At 42.5% G+C, this 13620-nt stretch overlaps 1 protein-coding gene across 1 annotated transcript in view; it reads left to right on the top strand.

Moving 5' to 3' along the window:
* CRHR1 (corticotropin releasing hormone receptor 1) overlaps positions 1 to 13620 on the top strand; it is a 94096-nt gene that overhangs the window by 69489 nt on the left and 10987 nt on the right. Inside the window, exons 4-5 of the mRNA XM_020997783.2 lie at positions 806 to 891; positions 10670 to 10776. Of these exons, the coding sequence (XP_020853442.1) occupies positions 806 to 891; positions 10670 to 10776 (193 nt within the window). The remainder of the gene's footprint in view (positions 1 to 805; positions 892 to 10669; positions 10777 to 13620) is intronic.

Genomic DNA, 13620 nt, shown 5'->3' with positions numbered 1-13620 from the left:
GTGTGAGGGTAGGGAGCCCAGCACCAATAGTGCTAAGGGGGAGCTCTCTGCTGCTTCCTCACCCTCCAGGCTTTGGGGAGCAGTAAGAGCTCTTGGTGGGCAGCTAGGTGGCACAATGGTTAGAGCACTAGGCTTGGAATCAGGAAGACTCATCTTTCTATTGGCTGTGTGACCCTAGGCAAGTCACTTAATCCTATTTGCCTCAGTTTCCTCATCTGTAAAATGAACTGGAGAAGGAAATGGAAATCCACTCCTTTATCTTTGCCAGGAAAACACCAAATGGGGTCATGAAGAGTCAGACACAACTAAAATGACTCGACATTATTATCTAGAGGGAGGTTCCTTACCTTGGAATTTCCCTATAGTAATACAGCTCCTGTCTCTGTCCCCCTATATTATCACCATGTGAAAGGCTTTAAAGGAACCACATCAGAGGAGCTGGCCCAGGTGAACCCAGTGTCTCATGCCTTGCAGAGAAGTAAAGCTTTAGTCTCTCAGGCCTACACAAGAGCTCCCCCGCACCCCCCCGCCGTGTCTAGTGGGTAGCTAGCAGGTAGATAGGTTCATGGCAGCAACTCTTCTGCCCCTACCATACCCCTGTCAGGCCTGAAGTCAGAACTGCCCTTAGCAAAGCAAGGTCCCAAAAGAGTCTCCCATCAAGGCAGATGATGCCTCACCTTTACGGGCCCCTTACCTTGAAGATCCTGATCCATCCCTTCTCTACAGGCTAACCATAAGAGATGAGCTTCTCCCCAAACATACCTTGTGAATCATCCCATCATCTCTCTCTTTTTCTCTTTTCCAGACAATGGCTACCGGGAATGTCTTGCGAATGGAAGCTGGGCAGTACGAGTCAACTATTCTCAGTGCCAAGAGATCCTTAACGAGGAGGTATAATTTGCCTCTATCAGTTGATTCCCTGGAGGATGCACCCTGGACTGGAGCTGGGTGGGGGAAGACTGAAGGACAGGGAAGGTAGGGAGGGAAGTGGCTCAGAGGGGATTGGAGAAGAAGGAGAGAGTGTGGAAAATGAAGGAGTTGATCATAAATGGGGGCAGCTAGGTGGTGCAGTGGATAGAGTGCTGGGCCTGAAGTCAGGATGACTCCTCTTCATGAGTCCAAATCCTACTTCGGGCACTAGCTGAGTGACCCTGGACAAGTCATTTAACCCTGTTTGCCTCAGTTTCCTCATCTGTAAATGAGCTAGAGAAGGAAATGGCAAACAACTCCAGTATCTTTGTCAAGAAAATCTCAAACAGGGTCAACAAAGAATCCAATATGACTGAAAAAACGACTCCACAGCAACAAGAAATAGTAAAGGGTATTAATGGTGGAAAGAGCAGTGGGACTTGGCATCAGAGGACCTGGGTTTGAGTCCTGGATCTTTTATTTATTACCTGTGTGACCTTGAGCTAGTTGCTTAGCTTCTGTGGGGACCTCATTTTCCTGCTTTGTAAAATGGAAGGGCTGGATTAGATAACTTCAAATGTTTCTTCCAGACCAAAATCTATGATCCCATGATAGACTGTAATTTAATCCTTCCAACAGCCCTGCTAGGTAAGTGCTATAGATTGTATGATCTTAGTTTTATAGATGGGGAAACTGAGGTGCAGAGAAATCAAGTGACATAAAAATAATAGCGACCCTGTACCGAGTGTCATAGTGCAAAAGTCATAGTGCAGCTTTATGCTTTAATAACCTAAAACCGCAGTAAGACTTTTGGGGAACACCATAGTGCAAAATTATAAAAATCATATTAGATTTCATATTATAAATTCATTTTAAATATATTATACAGATATTAAAATATATTATAAACTTACTTAAATATATTATGAACTTATTTAAAATATAAACTTATTTAAAATATATTATAAACTTATTTAAATATATTATGAACTTATTTAAAATATAAACTTATTTATAATATATTATAAACTTATTTAAAATATATTATATTATAAACATATTTAAATGTATGCTATTATTGAATTATAGCTACCACAGTTTGCAAAAAGCTAGGCATATCTTATCTCATTTGATTTTCACAAAATGACTTCGGTGATATTATTAGCTCTCTCCATTTTATACATGAGGACACTAAAGAGGCTGAGCAATGCTACGTGACTTGTTCCAGAGTCACACAGCTAGTAAACGTTTGTGGTTCGTGCACTCCAAATCTAGAATTCTATCTCCTGTGCCCTAGCACTGGCTTTAAACATTATAATAAATAGGTAACATTATCCTCACTAGAATGAGGCTACAGGAGAATCAGAATTCAGAGTCAAAAGTTCACCAGGTTCCAAAGCATCCACATAAATCACAGAAATCTTGTGATTTTAATCTCATGGTAGAGATGCAAATGAAAAATCCTCCCTAGGAAGTAAGAACATTGAACTTTTAGAATCAGGAAATCTGGGTTGATTCCTGTTTCTCCCATTTCTTGATTATATAACCTTAGAGAAGTCATTTCTTTTCCCAGGGCCTCAAAATTTCTTCATCCATAAAAGGAGAGGATTGAATGAAGCATATTGAATAAAGTCCCTTGTAGCTCTGATATTCTCTGATTCTGTTTGACTCAAGTGTTGGAAAGGAATGGCATTATGAGGGTAGAGATTCCCTTCTGGGAAAGATGACTGGAGCTAGAGAGAAGATGGACTGGACCAGAAGGGAGGATCAATAGGAGAGATGGATGAGGCCAGTTGTTGGAATTTTTCTTAGAAAGTAGAAATAGAAAAAAAATATATAAGTTGTGGTTGGAAAATAATTATGACTCTCCTGTGGGGAGAGAGACATCAAAACAGTGGCTCTTAGACATGGGTGGGATGGGGCATTTCAAAATCAGAAAGTAGGAACTTCGTCCCAGCTCTGGCACCCAATGGCCCTAGACACCCAGGAAAGGAACTGAAGGGAATTATAGAGAGGCAGGTGCTCTTCTGACCCAGCCTTTAGGACAGACAGTCATCTCTATGTTTAGTTTTCTTAAAGATCTCTAAAGACAAAGAGCCCTCCTTCAGCCTCCTTTACTGTTTTTGTTCCCTTGGCTATCCAGGAGTTCTTGGTTATATCCAAGCTGAATCTCTTCTGTTCTAATTTCAACTCCTTTCATCCTGTTTGTTTGGTTTTTTTGCTGACATAGAAACCAGTTGTTCAGCATCACCATCAGAGTCACCGTGCATCACTGACTTGAAAACAGAAGCTGATGCCCCCTGAACCTTCTTTTCTACAGGCTAAATGATCTTTCATCTTTTATCTGTTCAGTATAGCACAAGGGTTAGCACCTTCTTCCATGAGTAAATATAATTTTCCCCTAATCATAAAACTTAGCTTGTCTGAGCTGAGAGCAGCTAGGTGGTACAGGGTACACTACAGTAGAGCACTGGGTTGGGAATCAGGAAGACTCATCTTCCTGAGTTCAAATCTGGCCCTCAGATACTTACTAGCTGTGTGATCCTGGGCAATTCACTGAACACTGTTTGCCTTAGTTGCCTCATCTGTAAAATAAGCTGGAAAACCACTCCAGGATCTTTGCCAAGAAAACCCAAAATGGCGTCACAAAGAGTCAGACACAACTGAACAACAATGAGCTAGACAGGACTACCTTAAAGATCATATAATCCAGTAGGGTCAAGCTTCAATAGAAACAGCACCCACTCAACCGTATATAAGGATCCATCACAATGACTTAGAAAACTACCTATTGCTATTATCTATATTCTGTACATCTATTATCAGTTTTATGTTTTGTTAAATATTTCCCAATTGCATTTTAATCTGGTTCAGGCTGCACTCAGGAATGTTGTGGGCCATATGTGACCTATGAGCTGAGAGTTTGACATCTCTGACAATAGTTTATTTTTTTTTAATTTAAAAAATATTTTTATTTGAAGTTTTGAGTTCCAAATTCTATCCTACCTTCCTTCCCTCCCCTCCCTGAGATGATAAATAATCAGATATAGGTTATACATGCATAATTATGTAAAATATTTCACTATTAGTCGTTTTGTGTAAGAGGACTTAAAGAAAAAAATGAAAGAAAGAAAGTGAAAAATAGCATGCTTCTGTCTGTATTCAAACAACATCAGTTCTTTCTCTGGAGATAGATAGTATGCTTCATCATTAGTCCTTTGGGATTGTCTTAGATCATTGTATTGTTGAGAATAGCTAAGCCATTCGCAGGTCTTCATCAAACAATATTGCTGTTACTGTGTACAACGTTCTCCCAATTCTGCTCACTTTGCTATGTATTGGTTCATGTAAGTCTTTCCAGATTTTTATGAAATCATCCTGCTTATCATTTCTTAGAGCAAAATAATATTCCATTACCATGCCCCAGTTAATGAGAATTCCTTAGGTTTCCAATTCTTGGCCACCACAAAAAGAGCTGCTTTAAATATTTTTGTACAAATAGCTCCTTTTCCCTGTTTTTGGATGTCTTTGGAATATAGACCTAGCAGTGGCATGGCTGGATTTTGACACTAGTTCCTAGTCCAACCCCATCACTTTATAGCTGAGTACTCAAGATCCAAGGAAGTAAAATGATTGTGAGTTTTGCCATGGCTAGAACACCTGTTTCCCTGACTCCCAGCTCAGGGCTCTTCCAATCAATCAATCAACAAGCATTTATTAAATGCATACTGTGACCTAGGTACTGGCAATGCAGATACAAAAAAAAATTTTCATCTTTGCTCCTGAGGAGCTTACAATCCACAACACCAAAGCTACTTCAAATTAAAGAGCTACAATCTTTTGCATCCCCTTTTTTTCCCCCAAGCTCATTGACACAACTACCTGACAAGATAGTGCTGTATCAGTGGCTTCTAACCACATTCCTCTCTGTGTTGTAGGTACCCATAAGCCAGGACTTAGAGAGAAGAGGGGGGCTGCCAGACAAGAGGAGCAGCAAGTGCAATCGTTTATACAGAAGAGAGATAGTATCATGTAGCCAGAAAACCCCAACATCTTTTCCTGGCTCTGCTGCTCATTTACTATGACCATGGGCAGCTCACCTACCTATCTTGCATGTACAATTTTTGCACATCGTCTCTCCTATTACCTCCCTGAGATCAGACTCTCTTTTTTATTTTTTGTCATTCTTTGTATCCCCAGCACTTAGCACAGTGCCTAGGCACATCATAGGCACTTCATAAAAGCTTGTCGGCTGATTTCCTTTCTTTGAGCTTCACTGTCCTATGTGAAATGAAAGGGTTAGACTAGATTATCTTCCTGTTCTAAAACTCAGTGATTCTGTGAGTTGATCTGGAAGACTGACCAATCATTCATTCTCAAGTTGTTGGGGACTCCTGCCTAAGGAACTAGCCTTCATCCCTTTAAACCTTTAGGTCTCCTCTCTTTGTACCCTCTACAGTTTCTCCATATTCTCTTTAAAATTCAGAGACCAAAACAGAATCAGTCCCTGCTGGCCTGTCAATCAGCCCTTCTTTCACTCCTACCATCATAAACAATGAAAGTGCTGCCATCCGCATCTGCTCTGCCAGCCGCTACCATCCTGCACAGTTGCTTAGCATTCAATATAATCAATCAATTTAATTAGTAGAAGGACCATCCCCTTACACTAATTCCCTCTATGTTAGCCCCTCACTCCTACGTGGAGATCTTCACCCCTAGCTCTCTCCAGGAGCTGAGAGGAAAAGTAGCCAATTAATTGAGGTGATAGGTTTCTCCAGCTTCTAGATCACCTTGGCTAAGCCCTAATTAAGTGTCAGTGCCCCTGGGGCATTTTGGATAATAGATTCATGGAAAAGTCCATGTGAAATGGGACTTGTGAAGACACAGGGAGCCCAGGAGACATTAACTGCAGGCTAGAAGACATCTAGCCCCGCTCACCACCAGTGTACCAGACTCTGATTCAGTACCTCCCCTCTTTGGACAGCAACTGTCCTCCACTCATTGTACATCAACTCCTCCTCCTTCTCTTGCATCAATCCCTATCTCCCCCACCTCACCCCATTCATAATAGCAATCTCCTTCTTTGTAGCAATTTCCTCTAATGACACTTTTCCAGGCCCCCATCTCTGCTCCACCACATAAATACACACACACACACACACACACACACACACACACACACACACACACACTTGTGGAGGACACTCAAAGAGGGAAATCTTTGCTCATGTCCCAGGACTTACCTGTTCACTGGTAGAGTTGAGGGTATAAACAGCCCCAGAAAGACAGGTATGGGAATGAGAAATTCATGAAACAGACTGAGGGTGGAGGGACAGGAGTTGGGGGAGGAGCGTGAGAGGAGGACAGGGAGAAAAGGAAGGAGGAAAAGGAACAGAAGAAAAAGATCAGGGCTAAGAGGGTTCAAATGTGTCAGTGAGGTATGCTTAAGGGATCCCAGGACAGACATACCTTGATTTCCTGCCTGGTGTAGGAAAATATGGTCTTATGAATACTGATTAGAACAGGAGGATGTAGGTAAACTATTAATTCTGCTGCTCAGGTGGCCTCCCAAGCCCTTGAAGACAAGGTTTGCGTCACCCAGCAAGTCTGGCAGCTTGTCTCTGAATTGGACAAGTTCTAATTGCTTATTGAATTCTGGTTGTTGCTGACACAGTTAAGGGGCTCTGACCCCCAATACCACCCTGCTAAGAGGAGGCCCACAGCTGGGTTATGGCTCCTCTCTTCTCTGCAGCAGCAATTTGATTGTCTGGGACACACCCAGGACAAAGACAACAACTGCTCCTTGGACACATAACCCAGGGGCCCAGAGGCTGCCTCTGGCTCCAACTCTTTCTCTGTCTCCAACCATCTCTCATTTTTCTGGTTATCTCTGCTGATCTCCAGCTGTCTCATTACTCTTCCCTGGCCATCTCTAAGATTATCTCTTCAGCTCTATCTTGGGCTGTCTCTCTTGTTGTAGCTCACACTACCTCTACTTGTCTTTGCCTATATTTCTCCAGCTACAGCTCAAGCTGTCTCTCCAGCTGTCTTGGACTGGATCCCCCATCTCTCAAATAGTTTATCCAAGTGTCTCCTTGGTTGTGTCTTTGGCTGTCTCTCTAACTAGCTTCATTTCTCTATCTGTATCTCAGGCTGTCTCTCTGGTTGTCTTGAGATGGCTCCTCATTCCCTCTTTCGCTGGCTATGACTCTCCAGCTGTCTCTGTTCCTCTCTCTCAGGCTGTCTCACCAGCTGTCTCCACTTCTCAGACTGAGCTCAGAGACCTCAAGTCTAATATAATATGTTAAGGGGGATGTTGGGTCAGGCTCATTGCTTCTAAACCCCAGAGCTGACACTGAGGAAACTCTTTCTCCTCACCCCTAACCCCTATCAATAATATTGTTGAGTCTTATTCTCCCCTTCTGGTTCCTTGGGGGGAAAAGCCTGTCAGCCACTCAGATGGTTGAGGGGGAGAGGAAAAAGCCAAGATTTCCCACCTTAGTAGAACTGTAAAGACTCCAAGACTGAGGGAAGAAGAACTCCAGGATTGAGAGGTAGAATTCACCTTATAAATCATCTAGCCCAACCCCTGGGGCAGGTAGGGAGTGCAGTGGTTAGAGTATTGGATCTATGTTTAATAGGAATGTATGTCAGATTGCGTGCCATCTTGGGGAGGGGGAGAAAAATTTAAAACTCAAAAGCTTATGGAAGTGATTGTTGATAAATCAAAATAAATAAATTGATAGAGTATTGGACCTGGAGTTTGGGAGACTCATCTTCCTGAGTTCAAATCCCACCTCAGATACTGATTAGCTGTGTGGCCTTGGGCAAATCCCTTAACCTGGTTTTGCCTCAGTTTCTTCATCTGTAAAATGAGCTGGAGAAGGAAATGGCAAACCACTCTAGTTTTTCTGCCAAGAAAACCCCAAAGAGGGTCAAAAAGATTCAGACATGACTGAAATGACTCTATAACAGCAAAAAAAAAAAAAAAGGATATTCAGTTGGAATTGTCCAATATGTGGTTGGTGATGTGTGACTGGATCTCTTGAAAAGAGACAGGAGTTAAATTTATGTAGATTTGGGAGTCATCTGCATAAAAAAGACATTTAAACATATTAGGGCTGATGAGGCCATTGACAGAATATAGATAGAGAAGCCATGAGAGGCCTGTAGAGAGCCTTCAAGTTGTCAACCTAAGCAACCCCAGGCAAGTTATATAATCTCTAGTTTTCAGTTTCCTCGTCTGCAAAACGAAAGGGTTGGACTTTGTTGTTGTTCAGTCATGTCTGACTCTCCATGACCCCATTCTTAGCGAAGATACTGGAGTGGTTTGCCATTTCCTTCTCCAGTCCATTTTACAGATAAGGAAACTGAGGCAAACAAGGTTAAGTGACTTGCTCAGGGTCACACAATTAATGAGTGTCTGAGGTTGGATTTGAACTCAGGAAGAGGAGCCTTCCTGACTCCAAGTCCATCACTGTATGCACTATGAGCGAGCACCATTTAGCTGCCCCGGGCCCTAGTTTAAGGCATCCGCTTTGCCTCCAAGATAAAATATAACCCTAAGACCTTCACAACCTGGCCCCAACCTACCACTTCAATCTCATTACACCTTACTCTTCTACGGTCCAGCCAAATGGACCTTTTTGCTGTTCCTTACACATAGCGTCTCCTCCCTTTGCACTGGCCATCCCCATACCTAAAATGCAATCCTTCCTCATTTCCACTTCTTACAATCCCTTATTTCTTTCAAGATTCAAATACCACCTTCTACATAAAGCCCTTCCTAGAGGCAGCCAGATGTCACCATGGGCATGTTGCTGGGCCTAGAATCAGGAAGACCAAATCTAGTTCAAATCCAGCCTCAGACACTTACCAGAAGGGTAACTCTGGGCAAGCCATTTAATCACCACCTGCCTCAGTTTCCTCAGCTGTAAAATGGGGATAATAATAGCACCTACCTCCCAGAATGGTTGTAAGGCTCAAATGAGATAATATTTGTAAAGTGCTTAGCATAGTGTCCAGCACACAGTAGGTGATTAATAAGTGCTCATTTCCCTCCTTCCTGATATCCTCCAACCTCTAGGACCTGCCTCACCTAACAACCTTATGCTTATTCTGTGTTTATTCTGTTATATTTATGTGTGTACGCTTTGTCTCCCTCATAGCATATAAAGGACCTTGAGAACAGGGATTACTTCATCTTTGTCTCCCCATCACCATCACTCAGCAGCATTCTTAGCATAGAACAGTCATTCACTAAATGTTTGTTCATTGAGGGACTAATTGAGAACTAGCAAAGCCAGGATTCAAACCCAGCTCCTCCAGTTCCCAACCCATTTGCTCTCTCTACTCCAGTAACTTTCCACCAGAGGAGATTTTCTGCTGTTCGTCTGGGTACCACCCCACCCCAGACTACTCTCTCCACCCCAAGGCTGACCCACAGCCCTTTGGGAATAACTGTGGGGACTGAAGGAAGGATGTAAAAACGACAGGGTCAGGACAGAGTGGAGTGGAGGGAGGGGGCGTCAGGAAGGTGAGCATTTTGTGTGCAGCAATGTTTATCTGCCAGGAGAGTGCCCTGATGGACAAAGATGGGCCATGTGTGGGCTATGGCACCACAAATGCTATTATCCAGTGCATTTTTGATGTGGGCTTCTGGAAAATTTAATAAAGCAAAATTAAGAATCAGGTCCAGACAGACTGTGATATGTATCTTCCGGATGCTCCCGGGCTCAGCCTCTATTGCTTTATGGGCCGAGAACATTTCCATTGACATTAAGCAATTATATCTCCCCATTCTTCCTCCTACCACTATTCACACCCCTGACTGGTCCCAATCCGGTCAGTTGCCCACTATGCTAATCCTCTGTGTTCTTTGTAGTTTACTCTGCAACCTCTTCAGGAACCATCCTGGTGATGTTTCCTGGAATCCTAGGCCTGAAGAGCAAGTAGGACTTCCTGGATTAGGGGTTAGCACCCGCTACCAGAGATTCAGCGAGTTGTTTTCAGTAGTGGCGATTGGAAATACTGAAACATCGTCTGTTCCCTGTTTCCCTCTTGACTATATCATAAGCTGACTGGCCAGAGTTAGGCCCACATGTCTGCAAGGTGGCTGCTTAAAGTCAAGGAGTCATAAGGTAATCGTTGTTCAGTTATTTTTTTAGTCATATCCAACTCTTCGTGACCTCATTTTGGGTTTTCTTGGCAAAGATACTGGAGTGGTTTGCCCTGTCCCTCTCCAGCTCATTTTACAGATGAGGAAACTATGGCAAACAGGGTTAAGTGACTTGCCCATTATCACACAGATAATAAGTATCTGAAGCTGGATTTGAATTCAAGTCCTCCTGACTCCAGAGCCAGCGCTCTAACCACTGTACCACTTAGACGTCTTTAAAGACAACTTTTAACATTCATTTAAAAAATTTTTTGAGCTCCAAATTTTCTTCTTCCATCCCTCCTTCGCCTCCCCCCTCCCTAAGATGGTAAGCAATTTGATATAGGTTATATATGTGCAATCACGTAAAACCAATTTCCATATTAGTCATGTTGTGAAAGAAAAAAACAGACTGAAAGGAAAAAACCATGAAAAAATAAAGAAAGTGAAAATAGTATGCTTTAATCAGCTTTCGGAATCCATTGATTCTTTCTCTGGAGGTGGGTAACATTTTCCATCATAAGGTAGATTAAATGGTAAGTGTCTGGGGACACTTTCCTCTTTTCCCCTTTTTCCTCATTTCCTCTCTTTTCCTTTGTATAGAGAAAAAGTAAACTGCACTACCATATTGCTGTCATCATCAACTACCTGGGTCACTGTATCTCCCTCGGAGCCCTCCTCATGGCCTTTGTCCTCTTCATGCACCTAAGGTGAGAAGATCCTCGAATCGTCAATGGGAGTTAACAGGGACTTTGGAAACCATCAAAGCCAACACCTTCCTTTTACCAGTGAGATTTCAGCATAGAGACCTTAAATGACATGCCCAAAGTCACAAGGCTAGGAAGTGTCAGAGGAAGGATTTAAACTCATGTCTTCCTGACTTTAAATTTAGTGCTTCCTGGTACTCCCCAATTAGGGCTAGAACTAACTAACATTCTGTCCCTCCCACTCTGCTCCCATCAATATATCTAGGTACAATTAGGTTAGAAAGTGTATCAAATCTTAAAAGCAGAAGCAAATCCTCCAAAAGTGTCCTAAATGAAGTGGGGAGGGGGGAGTAAAATGTGACCAACCTCCTTCACTTTCGCAAGGTGGATAAGAGTGGGGAGAAATAGGTTGATTACATGTATTTTAACTTTAGATTTTTTCCGATAATAATAATAATGATGATAGATGCTATATAGCTGATAATAATAGATGCTTTGTAAATGCTAAGTATTATTAATAACAGCAACAATAATAATCACTAATATATATGGCGATTTAATGTTTCCCAAGTGTTTTGCATGCTGTCTTATTTGATCCTCACAACAAATGGTAAGGTAGTAGTGGTTATTATCCCTATTTGACAAATGAGGAAATGAAGGCTAAGAGTTTTTGCCTGTCATCACATAGCTAGCAAGTATCTAAGGGAGGATTTGAACTCAGGACTTCTTGACTCTTAAATTCCATATTCTTTCTATTTTGCCACCTAACTATCTCGCTCTGCTAAGTCTCTTCTCTTTCCCAACTCTTTGCTTCTCTTTTTAACTATTCAGCTGCCATCATGGAGTGTGAGAAGTGATATAAGGGCCGTAATGCACCAGGCTCTAATTCACTACTCCCAAGGGATGAGATGGTTCTGCTTCACTCTCACCCACCCCAGAGAGCCCTTCATCTGCTCTGCCCCCCCATCTATACAACCAGGGCCAGGTTGGTGGGTCAGAGTGAGAACCCCCTAGCTAGGAGCCGACTGCTGGCAGGGCCTTCAGCAGGCTGGCAACAGCACCCCTCAGACGTGCGTGTGTGGCAGCAGCAGCGCCTGTTGGCAGGGATGGAGGCCTCAGTGCCAGACATTTCTGTGCCAAGCCCCAGTCAGTACCACATTGCTATGGAATAGGATGAAGAAGGATGTGAGAACTGTCACTCAGAGCTAAGGCAGATGCTCCTGGTGAGGGGGAGCAGAGCCTCCTGCCTCCAAATGACCCTAGGAACCAAGAGCTATTGTTTGCCCTTAATCCTAGGGAACCAGCCAGCTCTGGTGCAGAACAGTCAATGGGGATGGGGGCAGGAAAGCCATGTTCCCATGTGTCTGGCATTGCCAACTTCCCTGCATTGACATCTTATTTGAGAAGCTAAGGACAACAGCTACCGTGGCTGGATTGGGGGCTGGGAATAGGCAATGATCAAAGAGACTTGTCTTTAGGATTCTCTATCCTGTCCCAGTAGATTCTCCACCTTCTGGTCATTCATAGCCTTAATGGGTCCCTCCCCATAGAACTGCTTCCTCCCCAGTCCGAATTCACATACTTCTTTTGCTCCTCCTCCTCTGATGCAGAATGAATATTGGCTATTCTCCAGTTCACAGACTCCTAGTATGCCAGAAATGGAAGAGTTTATAATTCTGGTCCTTCATTTTTAAAGCAGAGGTGTGAAACTCATCACCTTAGGGCCACCCAACATTCCTGAGTGCAACCCTAACCAGATTAAAGTGTAATTGGGAAATAGTTAACAAAATAATTAAAAATTCAATAAAATATAGATATTGCATAACTAAGTCAACATGAAGCCCGCGGGAATGGCCCAGGTTTCTATTTGAGTTTGACACCACTGTTTTAGAGAAAAAAACTAAGATTCAGAGAGGGGAAATGATTTGCTCTAATCTTACCCCAGTGTCCCTGAAAGGACAAGGTTCATTGTCTTATTACCTACGTGATATTAGGCAAATTATTCCCTATCCCTGGGCCTCAGTTTTCATATCTGTAAAATAAAGGTATTGGACTGGATCGGGAATTCTTAATTAGAGGCCCAGGAACTTGAATGGGAAAATATATTACATCTTTATTTCAACATAATTTGTTTTCTTTGTAATTCTACGTATTTTATTTTATGTACCCAAAAATATTTTTCTGAGAAAGGGTCCATTGGCTTCACCAGCCTGTCAAAGGAGTCTATGATACAAAAAAAAAAAAATTAAGAACCCCTGCACTAGATGGTGGCCCAGTGGATGGAGCACCGGACCTGAAGTCAGGAAGACTCGTCTTCCTGAGTTCAGATCTAGCCTCAAACACTTACTAGCTGTGTGACCCTGGGCAAATCATTTAACCCTGTTTGCCTCAGTTTCTTTATCTGTAAAATGAACTAGAGAAGAAAAAACGACATACCACTCCAGTACCTTTGCCAAGAAAACCCCAAATGGGATCACAAAGAGTTGAATACAACTGAACAATAACAAAATTTCTGTTAGTTGTCTGTCTGTTTTGAATACCAAACCCTTACCAGTGTTATTTGGTTTTTTCTCAGTCAACTGCTTCCAAAGTACTTAAAAAATTTTTTTTAATTCAAAGAGTATTTCTTGAGCACATGCTGAGTACTCAATGTTGTGCTTGGGTAGTGTTGGAAGAACAAGAGAATTATGAGATGTGATCTCTGCCCTCAAGCTGTTTATTATCTAGCTACAGAGACAAAACTTAGACAAGCACAGAATCTTAGAGACATTGTAGAAGGGTGTAAAATGTGTTGGACTTGAGAGTCAGATAGAACTAGGTTCAAGTCTCTCCACCCCCTCCCCGCCA

This window comes from Phascolarctos cinereus, unplaced genomic scaffold (genome assembly GCF_003287225.1).
Source record: "Phascolarctos cinereus isolate Bilbo 61053 unplaced genomic scaffold, phaCin_HiC Scaffold_5;HRSCAF=322, whole genome shotgun sequence".
Lineage (NCBI taxonomy): Eukaryota > Metazoa > Chordata > Mammalia > Diprotodontia > Phascolarctidae > Phascolarctos > Phascolarctos cinereus.
This window is presented reverse-complemented; position numbering and strand designations above follow the sequence as displayed.